The following is a 22,825-nucleotide window of genomic DNA, read 5'->3' as shown; positions in this document are numbered from 1 at the left end:
CAAGATAGTGGTCTTACTCTTGTTGCTGCACCACATACCATATCAATAAGGGTAGGTAAGTGATCTTCTACCCAAACAGAAATCAGAATGGATAAACGGTCACAGAATTTATTCAGACTGTTCATTCCAGCCAACTAGCCCATGCTGATCCTTAAGCTCCACATAGGTGCGCATCCACTCTACAACCCAACTCAAACTATACATCATTCGATCCTTGGAACATATTGGGAAACATATGAGCTGCTCAAGGCAATAGCCTCCAATCAGAGCAGAGAACAATAAATGCCAGTGTTCACATTTTAAACTCTACCTATACCACAGCAAACTCTACACTACGAAGTATTTTGCCTATAAAAACATGTCAGTAGTGTTCTTGAAAACTATAGCAAAAACTCATTGATAACTCTAATGATGATGATGAAAAGCCTCTCTGAAGGGCCAGAAAAGGAGCACAATTGGTGGAAATAGTATTGAGTAAGTGAATGGAGAAAACAAACTTGTTAAAAAAACAGTTCCAGCAGTGTCTTAGAAGTAGACTTCCTGACATCCCCTTGAATTTCAAATAATTTTAGTCACAAACTGTGTTTTAAGCACCATGACTGGCATTTAAGGACTGGCACACCTTGAGCACTGTTGACCTGAAAGCATTGTTTGTTCACGTTCACATTTATGGTCGACTCCTTCTAAGACAAGGGTAAATTTGATAAGTAAACAACTGCTTTTATCAGCAATTTTCCTTTTCCATACGAGGAATTTCTTTAAACCACATTAATTTAAAAACTGCCCACTTCACCTTCTCCTGATAGCTCTAACTCTTGTTTAGGAGTCAGATGAATGGCAGTTAGCCCTCCAGAACCTGTTCATTCATCAGCTCAAAAGCAATATTGATAGCCAGTCTAATCAGCAAGATAGGATCGTTGACCATCTTCAGATGCGCAACTGACCCTCTCAGAAGTCCCTTTTCAATAGTGCAGACTGCACAGAGGGAGTTTAGTAGTCTGGGTTGCTGAAGTGTGAGCTTAAACTACTAATGTATACCCACATTAAACTTAGGATTTTCTTGAAACAGTTCAGTGCCACATATGACAGAACAGTTAGCCAGATGCGTCTTTTTCCTGTCAATTTACTCCTCTCCCCTTTTTAACGGTGCGTGATCCTATCAGTGACTTCAAGACCAAACTAAAATGTCTACTATTCCTACACTTACCTCTGAGTATCAGACGCCATTGGATGGAGGATGGGAGAGGAGGGCACCTAATAACTATATGACTATTTTGCAATGTTGTCATGCATGTATTTTGCAGCAGGGATGGCAGAAGTAGAAACCATAGCCAGTTTACCTCAAGTGCACTTGGAGCACTGAGACCAAACACAATGTCAGAGTGTGTTCTTGTGGCACAGTGGTGGTGCCCCTACCACTGAGCCAAAGATTTGATTCGATTTATTACTGTCACATGTATCAAGATACATTGAAAGGTATTCCTTTGCATGCTATCCAGACAAATCATACCTTACGTAAGTGCATCAGGTTAATAGAACAGAATGCAGAATATAGAGTTACAGCTACAGAGTAGGTGCAGAGAAAGATCAACTCTAATATGTGAGAGGTCTGTTTATAAGTCTGATAACAGCGGGGAAGAAGCTGTTCTTGAATCTGTTGGTCTGCTTTCAAATTTTTTTATCTTCTGCCCGAGGTCCAGTGGGAGGGGTCTTTGAGTTTATTGGCTGCTTTCCCAAGTAGGGGAAAGTGCAGATGGAGTCGATGGAAGAAAGGCTAGTTTTCATGATGGACTGGGCTGCCTTCAGAACTCTAATTTCTTGCGGTCTTGGGCACAGCAGTTGCTGTAACAAGTTGTGATGCATCCAGATAGGTAGGCAAACAGGAGGCTGGAAGAACACAGCATGCCAGGCAGCATCTGGAAGAAAGGAGCAGTCAACGTTTCGGGTATTAGCCTTCTTCAGGCCTGGAGTATGCAGCATCAAAGATAGGTCCAAATTTTGAAGGTTTAAAATGTAGGCCCTGAGGGGAGATGGTGGTGAAGACAGGAGCTGAGGAAGGTCACATGGCTGTAAAAGCCATGTTTGTTTCATGGTGTGGTCAAAGAGCTGAAGAGGTCACAGCAGTGTGGCAGTGAGAAAGGGACTCACTGAGTTCACGTCCGACAGACTAATACCTGAAACAACTACTGCCCCTTTCCTCCAGAAGCTGCCTGGCCTGTTGTGTTCTTCCAGCCTCCTGTTCGTCTACCTTGGGATTCTAGCATCCACAGTTTTTTTTTTTAAAAATTGTCTCTAACTAAGTTTTACCACTGCGAAGTCTCTTCAAAGGATGCCCACTTTGAAGTTCTCTGCCTTCCTCAGACGTGAACTCAGTGAGTCCCTTTCTCACTGCCACACTGCTGTGACCTCTTCAGCTGTTCGACCACATCATGAAACAAACCTGCTACTACAGCCAGGTAACCTTCCTCAGCTCCTGTCTTTGCCACCATCTCATCCCTCAAGACATAAATGTACATTTTAAACCTTCAAAATTTGGACCTACCTTCGATGCTCCATACTCCAGTCCTGAAAAAGGGTAATACCCGAAACACTGTCTGCTCCTTTCCTCCAGATGCTGTCTGGTGTGCTGTGTTCTTCCAGCCTCCTGTTTGTCTACCTTGGATTCCAGCATCAGCAGGTTTCTGTCTCTATGCATCCAGATAGGATGCTTTCTAGGAGCAAATATAAATGTTGGTAAGAGTTATTGTAGACATGCCAAATTTCCTTTGCCTTCTGAGGGAGTGGAGGCACTGGTGTGTGTTTTATTGGCTGTAGCATCGATGTGAATGGACCAGGACAGATTGTTAGTAATATTTACTCCTAGCAACGTGAAACTCAATCACCTCCACTTCAGCGCCATTGGTAGACAGACACTTCGTTTCCTCAAGTCGATGACCAGCTCCTTCGGTTTGCGGACATTAAAGGAAAGATTGTTGTCTTTACACCATGCCGCTTAGCTCTATCTCCTTCCCATACAGTCTCATCATTGTTTGATGATCTGACCCACTACGGTGGTGTCATCTGCAAATGTGTAAACAGAGTTACAGCTGAATTTGGCCACACAGTCGAGAGTGTATAAGGATTATAGCAAGGGGCTGAGTACGCAGTCTTGCGGGGCACTGGTATTGAGGATTATCGTGGAGGCGGTGTTGTCATCTATCCTTACTGATTGCGGTCTGCAGGTCAGGAAGTCGAGGATCCAGTTGCAGAGGGAGAAGCAGCGACCTAGGTCCTCGTTTGGAGAGGAATTTACTTGGAATTATGATGTTGAAAGCAGAACTAAAGTCAATAATTAGGAGTATGATGCAGGTGTCCTTGTTATCCAGATGTTCCAGGAATCAGCGCAAGGCCAGGGAGATGGCATCTGTTGTGGAGGCCCAGATTCAGGTTCCACCTGCTCCAGACTTATGTAACAGCATCTCTGGACAGGCTGATTAGAAAGCATCTTTCCAGTCATTGCCCGGATTTAGATCAATTGACACTCCGTTCAGCATAGTTTGAACTCAGACTCTGTATGGCTCTGCTTCTTACTATACAATATAATTAAGGTAAGGTGGATGTAATATAGAGATCATGACTACCAGCCACTAACACCCAGCTGTCATTCTCAGTGCCCGCCATTTTTCAGATCTCACTTGTGAATGTCCTTGTAGCGGAGTGTGGACATTAGAAAGATTCAACCTAGTGGTTAATTCACCAATGTGGAAAAACGTGAGGGGATACATTTTGGTACAAAGAAAATGGCGAGGCTATATAAAGAAAAGGTTAATATTCTAAAGGGTGTAATACATGCATAAGTCAATAAAGGTGAAAGGACACAGTTGTGAATAAAGTATTCAAGGCTTCATAGGTAGGGACATAGACTGCAAAAACAGGGGGATTATGCTGAACCTGTATAAGACATTGGTTAAACCTCAGCTGGAGCACTGTGTACAATTCTTGGCATGACGCTTGAAAGAATGTGCTTGCACTGCAGAGAGTTTTTTTTTTATTAATTGGATGAATGACGTTGCTGGCTATTTGCCCAGACGGCAGTTAAGAGTCAATTATACTGCTATGGGTCAGGAGTTGGATGTAGGCCAGACCAACTAAGGATGTCAGTTTCCTTCCCTAAAGGATATTAGTGAACCAGATGAGTTTTTCCAAGAAGCAACAATGGATTCACAGTCATCATTAGATTATTAACTCTAGATTTTTGTTTTGAATTCAAACTATCTGTCATGGCAAGATTTGAACCCAGGTCCCCCACAGCATTAGAGATAGTAGGAACTGCAGATGCTGGAGAATCTGAGATAACAAGGGGTAGAGCTGGATGAACACAGCAGGCCAAGCAGCATCAGGAGCAGGAAAGCTGACGTTTCGGGCCTAGACCCTTCTTCAGAAATGGGGGAGGGGAAGGGGGTTCTGAAATAAATAGGGAGAGAGGGGGAGGCGGATAGAAGATGGATAGAGGAGAAGATAGGTGGAGAGGAGACAGACAGGTCAAAGAGGCGGGGATGGAGCCAGTAAAGGGGAGTGTAGGTGGGGAGTTAGGGAGGGGACAGGTCAGTCCAGGGAGGACGGACAGGTCGAGGATGCGGGATGAGGCTAGTAGGTAGGAGATAGGGGTGGGGCTTGAGGTGGGAGGAGGGGATAGGTGGGAGGAAGGACAGGTTAGGAGCGGGGACAAGCTGGGCTGGTTTTAGGATGCGGTAGCGGGAGGGGAGATTCTGAAGCTTGTGAAGTCCACATTGATACCATTGGGCTGCAGGGTTCCCAAACTGAATATGAGGTGCTGTTCCTGCAACCTTCGGGTGGCATCGTCGTGGCACTGCAGGGGGCCCAGGATGGATATGTCATCTGAGGAATGGGAGGGGGAGTTGAAATGGTTCGCGACTGGGAGGTGCAGTTGTTTAGTGCGAACCGAGCGTAGGTGTTCCACAAAGTGGTCCCCCAGTCTCCGCTTGGTTTCCCCGATGTAGAGGTCGTCACAACAGGAACAGTGGATGCAGTATACCACATCAGCAGATGTGCAGATGAACATCTGCTTGATGTAAAAAGTCTTCTTGGGGCCTGGGATGGGGGTGAGGTGAAGGGGCAGGTGTAGCACTTCCTGTGGTTGCAGGGAAAAGTGCCGGGTGTGGTGGGGCTGGAGGGGAGTGTGGAGCGGACAAGGGAGTCCCGGAGAGAGTGGTCCCTCCGGAAAGCAGATAAGGGTGAGGAGGGAAAAATGTCTTTGGTGGTGGGCTCGGATTGCAGATGGCGGAAGTGTTGGAGGATAATGCTTTGGATCCGGAGGTTGGTGGGGTGGTACATGAGGACGAGGGGGATTCTTTTTTGGTTATTATCGCAGGGAGGGGGTGTGAGGGATGAGTTGCGAGAAATGCAGGAGACGCGGTCGGGGGCGTTCTCGACCACTGAGGGAGGGGTAGTTGCAGTCCTTGAAAAACGAGGACATCTGAGATGTTCAGGAGTGGAATGCCTCATCCTGGGAGCAAATGTGGCAGAGGCGAAGGAATTGGGAATAGGGGATGGCATTTTTGCAGGAAGGTGGGTGGGAGGTGGTGTATTCTAGGTAGCTGAGGGAGTCTGTGGGCTTGAAATGGATATCGGTTTCCAGGTGGTTACCAGAGATGGAAACAGAGGTCCAGGAAGGAGAGAGAGGTATCAGAGATGGTCCAGGTGAACTTAAGGTTGGGGTGGAAGGTGTTGGTGAAGTGGATGAACTGTTCAAGCTCCTCGTGGGAGCAGAAGGCAGCGTCGATACAGTCATCAATGTAACGGAGGAAGAGGTGGGGTTTAGGGCCAGTGTAGCTACAGAAGAGGGATCGTTCCACGTAACCTACAAAGAGGCAGGCGTAGCTTGGGCCCATGCGTGTACCCATGGCCACCCCCTTTGTCTGTAGGGAGTGGGAGGAATTGAAAGAGAAGTTGTGAGGGTGAGGACAAGTTCGGCTAAGCGGATGAGGGTGTCAGTGGAGGGGGACTGGTCGGGCCTGCGGGACAGGAAGAAGCAGAGGGACTTTAGGCCATCTGCATGGGGAATGCAAGTGTATAGAGACTGGACGTCCATGGTAAAGATGAGGTGTTGGGGACCAGGGAATTGGAAGTTTTGGAGGAGGTAGAGGGCGTGGGTGGTGTCACGGACGTAGGTAGGGAGTTCCTGGACCAAAGGGGGAGAAAATGGAGTCGAGATAGGTGGAGATAAGTTCGGTGGGGCAGGAACAGGCGGAGACAATGGGTCGACCAGGGCAGTCAGGTCTGTGGATTTTGGGAAGGAGATAGACGCGGGCAGTGCGGGGTTGGGGAACGATGAGGTTGGAGGCTGTGGGTGGGAGGTCACCTGAGGTGATGAGGTTGTGGATGGTTTGGGAGATGGTGGTCTGGTGGTCGGGGATGGGGTCATGATCATGATCAAGGGGGTGGTAGGAGGTGGTGTCGGAGAGTTGGCGCCTGGCCTCGGCAATGTAGAGGTCAGTGCGCCATACTACAACTGCGCCTCTCTTGTCCGTGGGTTTTATGGTGAGGTTGGGATTGGAGCAGAGGGAGCGGAGGGCTGCATGTTCCGTGGGGGAAGAGGTTGGAGTGGGTGAGAGGGGTGGAGAGGTTGAGGCGATTGATGCCTCGACGGCAGTTGGAGATGAAGAGGTCAAGGAAGGGTAGGAGGCCTTGGGGTGGAGTCCAGGAGGAGGGGATGTGTTGGAGGCAGGAGAAGGGGTCAGTAGGGAGAGGGTTAGGCTCACGGTTAAAAAAGTAAGCGCGGAGGCAGAAGCACTGTTCAACGTCCAAGCGTGAGCGGTATTCGTTGATGTGTGGGTGGAGGGGGACAAAGGTGAGCTCTCTACTGAGGACTGACCGTTCATCCTCAGTAAGGGGGAGGTCTGGGGGGGGGTGGTGGGGGGATGGTGAAGACTCGGCAGGGCTGGGTGCTATTGTCTCCTCTGGAGCTGCTGGCTGTGGAGGCGGTGGGCGGAGCGACATCAGCATTGGCCGGAGTTGCGTCGGCAGTGGGCGGAGCGGGGTAGGCAGCGGCAGCAGCGGTGTCAGCAGGTGCGTCCTCAGTGTCTGTGGTGTTGGTGTCGGAAATGGAGGCGGTGGCATCAGCAGCGATGTCGATGGTGTTCGCTGTCCCAGAAGTGGTGGCGGCGGATGTGACGTAATCCGTGGGTGCTCCGAAAGTGGCCACATGGCCGATGGCAGCAGGCACATTGCGGGGAAGGTCCTGGGTAGGGTTGGGGATTTGGGAGGTGGAGGAAGCCTGTTTTGGGTGGCAGGCACCAGTAAGTTTACTGTACTTACGGTTCTTAGTGTCCAATAAAGCTGAGTAGAATTGAGAGTTCAGGTTGTGTCCTACGAAGAATAAAAAATAGGAGAGGTCTTTTGCAGGTCTGGGAGGGGGAGGCTCTGAGCTGGGCAGGCTTGATTGTAGTGCCAGGAGATGCCGGCGCATTGCTGCAAGTGTGTGTTTCAGGAGTCGCAGGGAGAAACATTTTTGAAGGATCTCAATGTTCTGGATTGACAATCCAGTGATAATTCCTCTAGGCCATTGCCTCTCCAATGAAGTGTAGAAGAGCTTTGAGAATGGTCCCAGGGATGGGAAAATATCAGTTCCATGGATTGGAGAACCCGAGATAGTATTCTCCTATCCATGGAAAACAAAGAGAGCTCTAATAGAGGTTTTCAAAATCATGAGGGGTCTATTAAGTGCAGAAAGGGAGAAACTGTTCCTGCTCACAAGTGGGTTGAGAACCAGAGGGGATAGCTCTAAAGTGTTTTGCAAAAGAAGCAGATCCAAAGTGAAAAAATACCTGATCTCAAGTAGCTGTGGTATGGAATGTACTGCCTGGAAGTATTGAAAGGGGACATTTGATGTTTAAATAAAAACAATATGCAGGTGAAAAGCAGGAGATTGGCCACAAGAGAAAATGATCAGAGAGCCAGTGTGAACACAATGGATCAACGGCCTCTTTGTGCATCATAACAGTTCTGTGGAATGGAAAGTGGAAAATAAAGTTGAAAGTTTCATTGCAACTCACTCCTGAATCTGACCTCTGATAGGAAGACAGCAAGATCAAATTATATTCTTCCAGTTTTTAAAAATAATCTACTGTTCTAACATTTAAGAATGCCTTAGCAATCAAACAGAAAAAACTTGTTAACTCCAGGAAGCAGTTACGATGATCCTCTCAAAGACCGTTGACAAGGCATCGGCTTTTGGAGCTGCTGTGCCCGATGAAGTACATCAACGGGACGACACTAAATATACTGAAAGACTGCAGATAGAGGTAAACATAACGTGTCATAAAACAAGAAAAATCTATGGTAGAGATTACTGGAATTTCCAAAATAATATTCTTTGAATAGTGCCTTAGGATTTGCTACCATTTCAATTTTATCTAGTTTAATGGATCCAGTTCTTAAAATTTGCCTTTCCTCCTTTCCCACCACACTCCCACCCTACTCTTCCATAATTGCACCAATTTTCAATTGGTGGGCACAAGAATCTTCTATAATTTATTTCAATAGCATATACTAATGGATTTGTATACGTCCTACATAGTTTAAATCTGCCATCCTTAGATGTCATTACTGTATGCCAGTGACTGTAGAGGTGTATTGACAAAAGACATTCAATTGAGACTTACTTACTGAAGCTGTGATACATTGGAAAAAAGCACAGTGGCTAGCTACTGCTGCTCCTGGGAAAGAAACCTTGAAATCAATATTGCCTAACTATATTTTAGAAGTAAAAGCATCAACTAAAGGAATTGCAGGAAAAAAAGACACACTTCTACTTCTATTGCACACGTTGTTGTATGTGAAACAAACCATAATCCAGGATGAAATGGAACACTAATTTCCCAATTTGTTAATAGGTCGCATGAAAGGTGATATTGATCTTTATTTCATTAATCAATCTATACCTACGGCCATCATCATTGTAAATAGATTTCTGTCCCATTGAGGTTTAGAATCAAGGCTTACATAAGCAGGACCTATTATAATTTACTGTTGCCTTGCTGCACGTTGTTCCCTTCCTAAAACAAAATCTAAATTCATACAAGTGCTTGGATTGCAATCTTTTGACTCTCTTCAACATACATGCTGCTACATGTTTGAGACTTCAATCTGATTATGTTTCATAACAAACTTCTACTACAAATCACAACAAATGCTTTGATTGTTGCCTTTCTATGAAGATTGTTTGATTTAGTATGTCAACTTCTTACCTGCAAGATGATGAGATAAGATGCAGCAGTGTCCAAGTCTTGTGCCAACAGACACTCTTCAAACAAATCTTTAGGGTTGCCTACAGCAGCAAACAAATAATTCCACAAGGCATATTCAGTCTTTCTAGCACAGTGAACTACTGTCTGGAGAAAGAGAGGAAATTCAGTGATGAATTTTGCCACAGTTGGAAGCAGAGGGTCAGGAATAGGTTCCCGAGAGGTAGCTTCTTCTTCCAATACTTCATGAAGCATCAGTTCCAGTACATGAGGGAAGTATGGTAATGTGGCACAAGATTGAGCCAGGAGCAGAGCCTGTTCACCAAGGTTTCTGACCAGGAGCTGGCGAAGAATATGATGGAGGTAGATTTGGGAGGTCCTCTCAACAGTACAGAAAGGGAATAGGACTTCCAAAGGTTCTTTTTCATTGTTATGTGTGTATAAATTGTCATACAGCACAGTTTCATTCACTGCACCAAGGACCAAGGCATCCTCGAATAGGACAGCCAGGGGATAAATATTGATCTGGAAAGGCAACATGATCCGTCTGGACAGAAAGGAATGTGGCTTGCGATTGTCTCTAGGAAAAAGAGGGAGCCAGACTTTCATCCCTGCTTCTCCACAATTAAGCCAGAGAGCCTCCAGCAAATGACGCTTCTGTTTATTAGATCGGCAGGTAGTCCATACGTTTTCAACACACTGGGCAAGCACCACTGGAGCACAGAATGGGAGCTAAACAACAAAACAAAATGCTCATCTTGAGAAAGGACTAAATCAGAAGTTAATTGATCACTTAGAGCAATATCTATTCTAATTTCATCTTAGAATATTTTAAAAGCATCGTATAACTAATGTTTTTCTCCTGAGCTGGTTGGAAATTATTCTGGCGCATTTACTTACCAGTTTCTTTTGTTTGGAAACACTGTCCTTCTCTCGTACCTGAGGACCTGATCGATCCCTTTGTAGCAGGATAAGCTGACCTGCTAAATTGAGCATAATGCTCTCTGCAGCACAGGCCTAGGGTGCGGGGAGAAAATAAAGGCTATTCAATAACACTATCATAGACTTATGCTACAAATAATCAACACAAAAATACACGAAGTTAAATTAAGTGCTAGTTATGGTCACCAGTTTCCACGCATGTGGAATAGATCAGAGACAATTCGAAGACTATAACCTATTTTGAAGGAAATAACACTACTTCAAATAGTGCAGAGAAGGGGTACTTATACAATGGCAGTTATCTTTATTAGACTTTAAACCTCTGATGTGAAGAGCAAGGTCATAATAAAGAATTCCTACATCATCACAGTTAAAAAGAAATACCTCTGTATAATTACTAGCATCTCAGACATTTCTCATTAAGCCTTTGTATGATTTAGATGGTTAGTTTCATTATGGGCCAGCCATTTTGGTAACTATAGGGGGAAGGTGTGGAGAAAAAAAATTAAAGAAATTCACAAACTTTTGCTCTTGGCTTAGCTTAGCTGTTCTAAAAGCAAAAATAGCGAATTGGTGACCTTAAGCCACTAGTAAATACACTGAAATCTCCCTTTATTACTTTTAGGATTATGGGTCCATTCAGAAGATTACCAGGTACTAGACAGCTCAGGATCCTTGTACGTGTGTTTTAAACTTAAAAAGGGAAAATATTTAACAAAGGACTATTCAATATTCGCATCACCCCTCCTTTTAATAAAAGGACATGACTTTCATTTTTTGTGTGCAACGGCATCTTAATTATACGTGCTTCATTCCGATAACTGATCATTAAAATTGTTCAAAAATACTGGGGAGCCAAAACAGGCTTACAAACAGCAACTGTTGCTGCAACAGCTGACTTGCCAGCTCACAGCTCTCCAATGCATCACCTGGATGCACCACAGGCTTGAGGAAGCATTTCAACAGCCTTTGCTCACTACCAATTATAAGTCTCCAACTACAGAAACAGATGTCAAAGGCAGTATGCAATTGGTTCCAGCAATTTTTTGCTGAGCTCAGAGCTGTTGTCTACTTTATAAGTTGGCATATGGTAACATATACGTGTGGTGAGAGGAGGCGAGGTACAGGAATAAGTTGCAAATAGCAAACAGTTTGATTGATCAGCTGATGTGACAGCACCAAATTTCCTGATGAGAGTCTGGTATTGAGGAAATGGTTGGATGGGGAAAGGCAGAGAAATCTAAAGCAAAACGCAATTTAATAAGTTTTGCTCACTATCAATTTCTTTCATCCATTTGGGAGGTCTTCATTAGAGTGGACACTTAAGGGTTCCACTCTACTAACAAATTTATTGGCATACTTTATAGAGAATAAAATTATTTTAGGGGCTTTTAAAGAAAGGGCATATCTTTTTCAAAGGCTACTGATTCAACCTGAATATTAGTAATCCACACAAATGGAATTTAAAAAACTATTTAATCCCAATTACACATCTTGGACTATCCTGTACGTTACTGCAAAATAAAAATAGGAATTAAAATGTTGGCTGAAAATTTGACCTTGATTTATAATCACACAAAATATTGGTAGCAGAAGTGCATACATTTCAACTGGTACCTGCTGTGGCATTTTCAAGGTGATGCCTGTCTCTGTTCTCACAGAGGTCAAAGTTATTGATACCACGAGTGAAGGATGTGGGATGTAACGTGACATGGATACCTCCTGAAGAACCTGAACACTGGCAGTGGGATTAGGACTAAAGTTTAAGAAAAAATAAAAATCAGATTAAAAACTGCAAATCTTTCCAACTTTAAAAAAAACAAATCACACTTCTGAATGGTTTAATTTCTTTATACTTAGTCAATGAAATAACTTAAAAAAACTTGCTAGCATTTGGTAAGAGATATTTGCTTCCACTTCACCTATTATCAGGAACAATTCAGGGTTAGAGGAAACTCCCTATCAAACATTGTGCCTTAGTCTTAGAAGAGTATAATCAAATGCACCACTGGCATTTTTCATAACATGTACGTGTTGTTTGCAAATAGTAAAATAGCTTCTTGTATTCTCTACTACTCTCAAATTAAAGGATCTAGATTATGGAGGCTCAGTCCATTTTGGGAAAAGAAAAGAAAACAGGCTTTCCAGCAATGATTTTGTAGTTATAGGAGTACGTGCATTAGTCAAAAGATCAGCCAAACTCTACCCACTCAGGCTCAGATACTAAACCTGTAAACAGAAAAAGTTCTTTTGAATAGATTTTCAAAAAACGCTGAAACCTTGCAGTCACTGTAAATGATGCATAATGCTAAATAATGTGGAAATTTGTGTTTCTCAGTGCGAACTCCTTGCAATTGAAACTGTAGAATCACTTCCTCTAATACCTAATGATAAGTTGCAGAAATTTCAAAAGATTGTTAAAACTGTCAGCTGAATAATATATAATTCAATGTGTGCGCTCCTAATGGGATATTAGACAAACATGTCATTCTACCCTGACGAGTCATCTACTTACTTGAGAAAACAAATATGTTTGTCTTATAATTCAATTCTATTTTTAAAAAAAAGTGGCATAGATTCTTCAAAGTAGTACCCTGGACAGAAAAAACATGGACGATCTCAGCTCAATCTTTATCCAACAGATGGCCAGCAACACACAATTTAAGAGAGATCAAGGCAAAGACTTGCGACATAATTCCTTGCCAGGCTAACATGATTAGGACACAGCATATAAACTGGCACCACCGAATCTCAACTGGACCATCAGGGGCCAGGAAGAGCAATGATAAAGTTTCATACAAAAGTAGAAGAAAATTCATAAATGCTGATAAGCTGAAGGTTGAACGGCTCGATGCTGAGAAAAGATTACTGAGAGGAAGAGGAGGCATAGGTTTGGAAAAAATGCCATGCACACATAGCAAGGTCAGCTTTCTTGTTGTGTTTTTTTTTTACTGCAAGTTTCACAGCAGACCAGTCACCTGCTTTTAAGTCCTGAGTGAGCCAGGGCAATTTGAAAGAACATGATTATGCACTCCTATTCAAGACAGACAAGGTCACATTTGCAACTCAAATCAGGGATTTGTATTTATTTTCTTAGCAAACCGATATGCTCGTGACAACTGTTCATAATACAGCAATAATTCCATTAAAAAAGCATTCATGTTTTATCAATAATTTATGTCAGCAAAAATGACAACTGTACAGTCATGTTTTAGATTTTGTTTTGCATCTATTTCCAAATGAAATACATCTACAATTTACATATGGTCTAGGAGTTAAAATACCTACTGAAACTGGCATGATGTACAACATCTTGATGTATACACATATAAACAATGAGGTGAGGGGGCATACAAACAAGGCAGCAAGTTGATGCACAGCCATTCCAACATATAGCGAACACAGAAAATAGGAGTAGACCATTCAGCTCTTCGAGCCCATTTCGCTATTCATTATGACGGAATAACCACAAGGCCACTTGAAATTGAAGGTAAACAGAACAAAAGAGGGCTCTATTTCTTTGAATGTTTCAATGCACAGTGAAAAGAGTTACTTGACCTAATGCAAACTCCAAATATTCAAAAAAAAACTTAGGACTAGCAGTAGGCCATTCAGTCCCTTCAGCCTGTTCCACTGTTCAATGAAATTATAGTCGATCTGTGCCCTAACTCCATATACTTGCCTTTGACCCATATCCCTTAATACCTCTGCTTAACAAAAATTTCACTCTCAAGCATTCTCAGCCTTTTGTGGGAGAGTTTCAAACATAATTGAGGCCCTAACACAGATCCTTGCAAGATACCACCGGCTACATCCGGTCTATCTGAATAGTTACTCACTATCCCTACCACTGTTGCCACTCAACTAATTTCCCAGCCATGTCAGTAATTTGTCCTCAATTCTATAGGCTTCTACCTGCATTAATTCAGGAGCTTCAGTACAATAATAAATAAATGTAGATGCTTTTGTTTATTTGAAACTATTATTAGAGGTGCAACTAGAATCTTTTAGTAAAATGAGGTAAAATGTAATTTCTTGACTAAACAATTTTATGTTGTAAAAATGTTTAAAATTTGGTTAAGGTAGATTTTTATTTTCTGCTTTCATAGCTACAAGCAGCAGCATTAGTTCAGACATCATGTAAATTTGTACTGCTAGGCTGTGATTAGGCATAATTAATAAGCAAAAATTAAAACCTTTTTAAAGAATTGCCCAAGCTGAATATGGTAAGTGCAATACCTGGTTATGTCACAATAGTGTGACTGCTCTAACCACAAACCAATGTTTCAAAAGTTCACATGCTTTGTTTTACCTCTGTTTTACCTTTCCTTGGAGAACAGCATTAAACACAAGAACTTGGGAGACTACTCACCCATCATCTTTCCGATCAATACTGTATAAGCAAATAGAGCAGTCCACTCTGAACAATATCACCATGTCCTTGAAGACATTTATGAGCAAAGTCTCTGATTGCACTTTGGTAATATGAGCAAAAACATTGTCTAGGTTGGATGACCGGAGATAAAGTCGTAGCTAGTTTTGAAAAGAAATGAGAGTGGACATTAAAATTTTAACAATACTTGTAGGAAATTTCAACATGAATTCTAAGGATAATAAATTTTGCACACAGAATACTCATCTCAATCATAATCCATAGCTCATTTGAAGAGCCTGCAAACTTTGTAAGTTAGCAAAATGTTCACCAAAGGTTTTTTTTTGGAAGATGTGCAGAATGGCAGAGCTACTCAAACCGGTCTTTAAAATTGTTAGATCATTTATAACAGATGACTAATAGCAATAACCGTATCATCCAATAATCTCAGGAAAAAAAATCATTTTGTGATCATTTTTCACACAGTTCCTCTTGCTGATTAAACATAAGTGTCATGCATTGATGGGAAGTGCACGCTCAAAATCAAGCCCCGCTATTCTGAGTCATCACAAAAGTGAAATATGACGAACTTAATCACTAGGATGGTTAATGTTTGACTTTGACTACTAAGATAAAAGAAAGTGACACCAAGTTTCATTAAGAAATAACAAAACTAAGATGCAAAGTTAAACCACATATCCTTTAAATCCAAATACACACAACAGTTTACAAATGGAAGAGACAAGACAGACAATTTTGCAACAATACAGTGGATGGAAAACATAGGAAAGAAACAACAAAGTCTGTGGATCAAGAGTCCAAACCAAAAAGGGGTGAAATAAGCCCACTCTCTCTCAGTTGAGTTTTGGCGATGATATCGCATTGCTGTCAACCATGGCTAATCTCAATTCGGTATCTGGGCAGCTGGACATAGGTTTTTGGCATGAACTAGAAGTGATTTTCTCTTTGCAGAGCCTTCAAGCCCTATTTCTTTTCCATACTCAAGAGGAAGAGGGAGGTATCTAGCTTGTTGCAGGCATCTAAAGGTCTGAAACAACTGCTCTCACACCTATGGCAAAAGGGCTACTGAAAACCAAACCCAAGGCTGTTGCTAGGTAGTTTCTTATTTTGCAGCCTAAAGGTGAGTTAATCTGATACAAGTATCAAATCTAGATTCTTTCAGGAGTTACATGGTTTTGTGTATATCATACTATTCTGCTTCTGTTTTGCTTTGATTCTTTGCCTGCAGCAGTCCAAGCTTCCATCTTCCTATTTATATTTCCAAATAAAATGTACGTAGTCCTCACAACATGCATTTTAAAAAGATAGACATCAACATGCAGGCATTATCTTGCAGTATTTCAAACTGCAAGCAATGAAATTAGTTAAGTTTATTTACTTGGAGATGAGATAGAAGTAAAAAGGAAAATAAAAAAGAACAGAAGACGGCTGTAATTGTTGTAAAGATCAATCATCTCAATCATGGGACATCACTAGGATATAGCAAGACCCAGACAGCATCCAGGCTTGGGCTGATCACTGGCAAGTAACATAGAAACCTCACAAATTCCTTGTATTGACCATCTCCCCCTTGACACTCAAATGGCATTACCATTGCTGAATTCCCCACTGTCAACACACAAGGGGAATTACCATTGACCAGAAACTTAACTTTTTAAACAAATGGGAATACAACAGTAGGTCAGAGACTGGGAATTCTGGGCGCATACATCCCAATTCTCCAATGTCTGTCCATCATCTTCAGGGCATAATACAGGAACATGATGGAATACTCTCCACTTGCCCGAATGAGTGCAGCTCCAACAAATCAAGTAGTTCAGCACTAATCTGGAAAAGTTGCCTATTTGGAATAGCACCCCTTCCACCGCTTTCAACATTCAATCACTCTCCCACCAATGCACACCAGCAGCAGTGTATACCATACTAAAAATGCACTGCAACAGCACCTTTCAAATTTGTGACCTCGAATACCTAGAAGGACCTGGGGAAAAAGATGAATGAGAACACCACTGTGTGCAAGTTCCCCTCTAAACTACACACCATCCTGAATTGGTATAACCAAGTCACCATCCCTTGACTGTTGTTGGGTCAAAATTGTGGAACTTCCTTTCCAACACACTGATTTCAGTAATGCAAAACGGTGACTCAGCATCACTTTGGAGGGCAATTAGGATTGGAAATAAGTGCTGGCCTAGTCAGCAACCCACATCTTGTAGTTCAATTGGATTATCAACTGACAAGCTCTTCTTGAATGCTCAGTTCTCAGACCACAGACAATTAACTGGTCATTGGCCTTCTGCTCAATTCGTATAATGATTGAAAGTGATAGCCAGCTTCAGCTCCAAAAACCCTTGTATTCTTCAAAGTTTGAGAGATTCTCCTGTAACCTTTATCTCCCACATCAGTTCAGACAGACCCATGGGCGAGCTGGAAGCTGAAACGCTTACAAAAATATCTAATTTTTAAGATTTATGAAAACAGAAACCCGGCCTTTGAAAGAAAATGCAGATTTGCATTTACATTGAATTGTGGTCACTATTGCAATAAAAGCAAAGTACTGGCAACTTGGGTACACCAAGCCCCAAGAATTTTTTCATGGACGGTGGTTGAAAGATGGGAATTAGCCAGGTTGCCAGGGACAGCTCCTATGTGTTCCTTTGAAATTGTGGCATGGGATTTTTCACATGCATTCAAAAGAGCAGACTGGACCCAGCTTAGCATCTCATCCAAAAGCCTAAAAAGGAAACAATGATTCCCATTGTGACTTAGAGGGAACTAAAGAGCTGTAGGTATTGATACTAGTTCAATCACTCATTTTAAACAATCCCACCATTCCAGGGTGAACCTCTGTTGCGCTCCCTCAATGACAGCGCTTCCTAAATCTTTCCCATTTGGGGCTCCGTTTGAGGTCTGAAAAGTGTTGCAACCTCTCAATGGTAGCAAGGTCAGGAGGCGTGGTCTGAGAGAGAAGGGAGGGCTGTTGGCCAGAGAGGACAGTTGTTATAGATACAGGTAGATAGGGTTCTCTGGCCCAGAGGTAGGGAAACTAGCATTGTACCACTGTCGGTTAGAGCTGCCGCGGTGGTTGTGACCCCACTAAGGATTCTACTTCCCACATCAGGAAGCCCTGTTCTATGACAAGTACATTGCTCCTTAGATAAGGAGACTAAAACTGCACATACTTTTCCAGGTGTGGTCTCGTCAAGGAGCTTTACAATTGCAGGAAGCTATCTTCATGTCTGTACTCAAATTCCTCAACAAAGGTCACTGTTAGGGCTGCCCATGACTGAGCAGCACAAAATAGCTGACGGCTGCCCATGATTAACGCAGCAGAACATGGCTGACAGTAGTTAGAGCGCTTGGGAAAAATATTTGCTTAATGTAGTCTTCACAAGTAGAACAATAGAGCAGACTCAATGTTACTGAAATGAGATACAATTAGCAACTGCAGTTATTTACGCATAAAACACTAATTAGTGCTCGAATTACTTAATCTGTTACAATACTAAGAGTCGGTTTTAGATACGATTCATCAGTTAATCATAGACATAGATTCTGAAGTAGTAATAGATTCGCCAATCACTAACAGCATTAGGGGAAAAGATTCAAATAAAAATTATGACAGCAACCTAGTCTCAGACAGTAAAAGCCACCCCCATATCATTAAAGGGAGAAATAAACAACATTGCAATTGAATCTCTGGTACAGCAACATGGATTGAATGAACACATAAGGCACCCAAGGATAAAGATAGGGGTGTCTAATAAATACGGTAAGATACAACTTGTTAGCTAAAGAATTAACATAAGGTGTAACCACAACTTTGTTGGAACTGATATTTTAACAAGTAGCAAAAATCAATATTCTTTTGTACTTCCTGTAATTAGGTTAATAAGGAATTTAAAAGGTCCTGGAGTGATAGGCAAGTATCCAATTAACTGGCAGTTAACATGGTGCTAAGCTCAGGGTAGCACGGTGGCACATTGGTTAGCACTGCTGCCTCTCAGCGCCAAGGAACTGGGTTCAATTCCACCCCAGGCAACTAGCTGTGCGAAGTTTGCACATTCTCCCCGTGCCTGCATGGGTTTCCTCTGGGTGCTCCAGTTTCCTCCCACAGTGCAAAGATGTGCAGGTTAGGTGGATTGGCCATGCTAAATTGCCTGTAGTGTTCAGGGATGTGTCGATTAGGTGGGTGGTGGGGGGATGCTCTGAGAATCGGTATGGATTCACTGAGCCAAAGGGTCTGTTTCTACACTGTAGGGATTCTATGATGACATATCTATGAATAAGGTGTCCATTGTGAGAAGCTTCAAGAAGGGAGATTAGCGTGTCTGGGAAACATGATGAAATAAATTGCCGAGTGCTTCATTCGGGTTGAGGACTATTAACAGTTAAACTGTGTCAAGTAAATTGCTGAGGCAAGCTTGAACTGTACAAGATGCTGTACCAGAGATCCAATTGCAAAGGGATAACTCAGCTCTGTTGACCAATAGTAAACATAGCAGATGCACTTTAAGTCTAAACTGTATAAATTAAGACACAGCAAAACTTTGTGCGCCTTATTGCTCTGGAGAAATAAAGCTGTACTGAAAATAAAGTTGCAATAAAAGTTACTTGAAACTCGGATCCTCAGTGGAAAATATGAGATCTAACAGTCACTATTTGCTTTTCTAATTGCTTGCTACACAAATTTAGCTTTTGGTAACTCGTGAGTATCCAGGTCTCTTTACACACCTGTATCTCCCAACCCGTCAGCACTTTTCTCAGGCAGAATGAATACCTTCACACTTATTCACCTAACATTACAAATGTTATATGTTAGCCCATTCATTTAGCCTGCTCAAGTCCTCTTGAAGCCTCCTTGCATCTTCCACACATCTACATTCCAACCAGTTCGGTCATCAGCAAATTTTGGAAACAGGGGCTTCTCCTATAACGTGTGTTCCAGCAACACAAATTGGCTATAACACAATTAACGAATAGGGAATGGTATTTGTAAAACGCAAACTGTGTGTTGGCTATACTGCGATCCCCACAATGTTTAGCAATAGAGAACTGCGACATAAAGCAGAAACACAACTGTGTGAGAACATAAGAACATAATATTCTTATTGTATTATTTTGAAAAGTCACATCAAGATCATCACTCAGGAGTCTGGATAATTTGCCTGTCATGTAGCAAATCTCAACCTTTCAAATTCACAATCTATTGGAATATCAGTTAGATTGATAAATAATAGAATTAAGCCTCAGTCTAAATTAGGCAATAGGTTTCTCAAAGTACGAGAAAACACTTGAGGAAATAAATGATCCTCAATGTCCGGTCAATACGGGATGGTGACAGGTTCGTACTGTTATTGACAACATAGTGTAACTGCACATTGGGAAGTTTCGCTGCTGACTGGGAGATGCTGCCAATGAGCAGGTGATGCGATTGCCAGTGACTAAGTGTTATCGATGCTTCTGACCGGTAAATGGTCTTCTCCATGAATGCAGTTAGTCGTTGGCATCTGGGCAATGCTGTTGGCAAGTGGCTTGATATTGTCTCTAATTAGGCTTTGCTGATGCTGGTGTTCGGGATTTTCTCCAATGACTAAGTGATGCTGCTGGAGATTAGATAATTATTCTCGGTGACTGATTTTTGCTGTTGGCATTTGATGCTGCTGAATTGTGTTGATGTTGAGCGCTGGGTGATATTATTCCAGGAAATACTGGATACTGCTGGTGTTCTTGTTTCTGTTGGAAGCTGGATGCTATTGGTGACCATAGGTTTTATTTTGCTGTCGAAAGGATCATGTCTGTGGTAGTTCAGACTTACTGCTGGCAGTAGCAGGATGTGGCTGAGGGCTTGCTATTCGTGATCATGATTGGGTGATGATGAGTGTCATTGAAGTGTGGGTGCGAATGTACAGTGTGTTGGTGCACAGGAGGCAAACCTATGGCTGCAGGAACGAAGAATCTGTAAATCTGCTCATTACTGTTTGGTTCTTCAAACTGCGATGCTTTTAGCTGCAATCTGAACTCCAGCGTTTTATTGATTGTCTCACTTCGATTGATGCTACTTGCAACGGGATGATGCCAGTGCTGAAGACCAGAAGCTGCTAAGCTGATGACTGGCGCCAATTCTTACAGAAGAGCGGTGAGGAAGAATTTTGAGTGATTTTGAATGCTACTTTTTTGGTGGTCTCCCCCTAACCCTGCTTTTCCCATATGCCCAGTAATTTATATAGCGCGATTTTCTATAACACGATGTTGCGCTGGAACCCAACTATCGCGTTATAGCGGAACCCCCTGTATAACATAATTGAACCTCTCACAAATTGCTAACATAGATTGTGAATAGTCTAAAAGAAAACAAAAACTTTTTTTTTGGTATTTCAAATTATGGACTGAAACAGGAAAAGGACTGTTTAAAAGCCAATAATTGTGGGAAGGATTAATGCACTTTTTAAAAGCAAGTTACCTTACATTTCTTCTAAATGCTGGTTACGTTATTGTTTCCTCAAGCAGAGTGGACAAGCTACTGCATAGGAGCTGGAGCCAGGGAGCTTGTACAAAGGGAGATTCAGCCAGCAACAAGTAATGGATTAGTCTGTGGAATGATGATGAGTTGTCGATGACAAAGGCCGCCTGCCTGCCAATAACTGTGTGATTGGCTTTCATGTAGCTGAATAGTTTGTGGGTGTGCATGTACGGTCAGAAGCTGTTAAACCTCAAAAAAAAAAAAAGGGGGGGCGATGTCTTTTTCTATGCAGTAAAAAGCAAATGTAACTTGAAGAATGCCAGTTTATTTCCCTGCATCAGCTGCTGTAAGCTGTAGCTTTGAGCCAGGAAATCAAAGACTTTATAAGTTCTGAACCGGTCCCTTTGTGCTTCCTGCAAGCAAGTGAAAACACCTGACGAAAGATGGAGGAGCAGCAAGTCCTGACAAGCAAAAAGGATCATTACAGCAAAGTCTAAGAACAGAGACTTCCATTACTTGCAGCTAAAATCTATTTATTTGGTCCAGGGGCTCTGCCAACGTAAATTCAAATTCGGGAAATTTGTGCACTTTTATAAAATCTGATTTTTGTGATGACTCCAGGAATAGCAGGGTTTGGTATCCAGTGTGCTGCCCTGGTGAGGTATAACAAACAAAGTGCTAGAGAAACTCTGATACCATCACTGAAGAGAGAGACAGAGCTAGAGACGTAAGTTAGATATCTTCAGAATGGATGTGCATTGCAACATCCTTGTGAATAATGTATTCAGGACATATGCAGACCACACCGTCTCGAAGATATTATTGAAGCTGGATTGCAAAAATTTGATATTGTATTGGTTCCCAGTGGTCTAACCAGTCTTGTTCAACCATTAGATATCTCTTTAAACAAGCCACTGAAGGACAACCTTATCTTAAAAAGTATTCCACTTTTTCCTAAGTGGAGAGAAGACATTCATCAAGAGAGGCAACAGACATAAAATGTTTACAACTGTGTGAACGGGTCAGAGGCTTGCAAAAAGTCTCCTGACAACCGTGATCAGCTGACATATCAACTTAAACACTTAAGCAGTGAGACAGGTGAGGGGGTAGATTCTAACTCTCGAAAAATGTTGTTTGTGTACAAGTTTACCCCTTACTTTTTGGTTCAGCTTCAGTCCCCTTTTACATGAGAATGTACAGCAATTTTACTGTATACACTAAATTAGACTATATTTTTGGCTCAAGACCTGGAAAATATGGCGCTACAAAATCAATTTTCTGTTAAGTTTTATTGCAATTTACAATCTATTTAAACCTGGGCATGCCAGGCAAGAGTTCTTCACTTACCTCTTCCTGTTGGTCGATCAAATTATAACATGCTAAAACAATAAAGTCATTCCACCATGCAAGACCACCAGTCACAGCCATATTCTGTTCCTAAAAGTAGGTATGTATGGATTAGAAAATGTCACCAGAATAATTTATTTTCCAAACATTACTGCTACCTAGATCAAACACAAATTATATTTCCTTAATCACATGGTGAGCAGAGTGTTTTGTTTTAACACTATTGAGCTAACAGTACTTGTTAACTTTTGGCTGAATTCCACAAATATCAAAATCACCAAAAAGGAATTTTTGTGGTTTAAAACTATTTGTTCATAAAAACCTTTCAAGAAATGAAATAGCAACAGACGGCAAAAAGTCTACTGTTATAAAATTTACAAATTCAAACACTCTTAAGCCACTGGGCACCTTCCAACGTACAAAGCACAAATAAAT

At 42.1% G+C, this 22,825-nt stretch overlaps 1 protein-coding gene across 1 annotated transcript in view; it reads right to left on the bottom strand.

Moving 5' to 3' along the window:
- Positions 1-22,825, bottom strand: part of LOC109935311 (guanine nucleotide exchange factor subunit RIC1) — a 152,124-nt gene that overhangs the window by 24,030 nt on the left and 105,269 nt on the right. Inside the window, exons 6-10 of the mRNA XM_048620346.1 lie at positions 22,391-22,480; positions 14,560-14,720; positions 11,805-11,943; positions 10,146-10,262; positions 9,249-9,977 (exon numbers count right to left, since the gene is read on the bottom strand). Of these exons, the coding sequence (XP_048476303.1) occupies positions 9,249-9,977; positions 10,146-10,262; positions 11,805-11,943; positions 14,560-14,720; positions 22,391-22,480 (1,236 nt within the window). The remainder of the gene's footprint in view (positions 1-9,248; positions 9,978-10,145; positions 10,263-11,804; positions 11,944-14,559; positions 14,721-22,390; positions 22,481-22,825) is intronic.

This window comes from Rhincodon typus, chromosome 3, assembly GCF_021869965.1.
Source record: "Rhincodon typus isolate 14 chromosome 3, sRhiTyp1.1, whole genome shotgun sequence".
Taxonomy (NCBI): domain Eukaryota; kingdom Metazoa; phylum Chordata; class Chondrichthyes; order Orectolobiformes; family Rhincodontidae; genus Rhincodon; species Rhincodon typus.
This window is presented reverse-complemented; position numbering and strand designations above follow the sequence as displayed.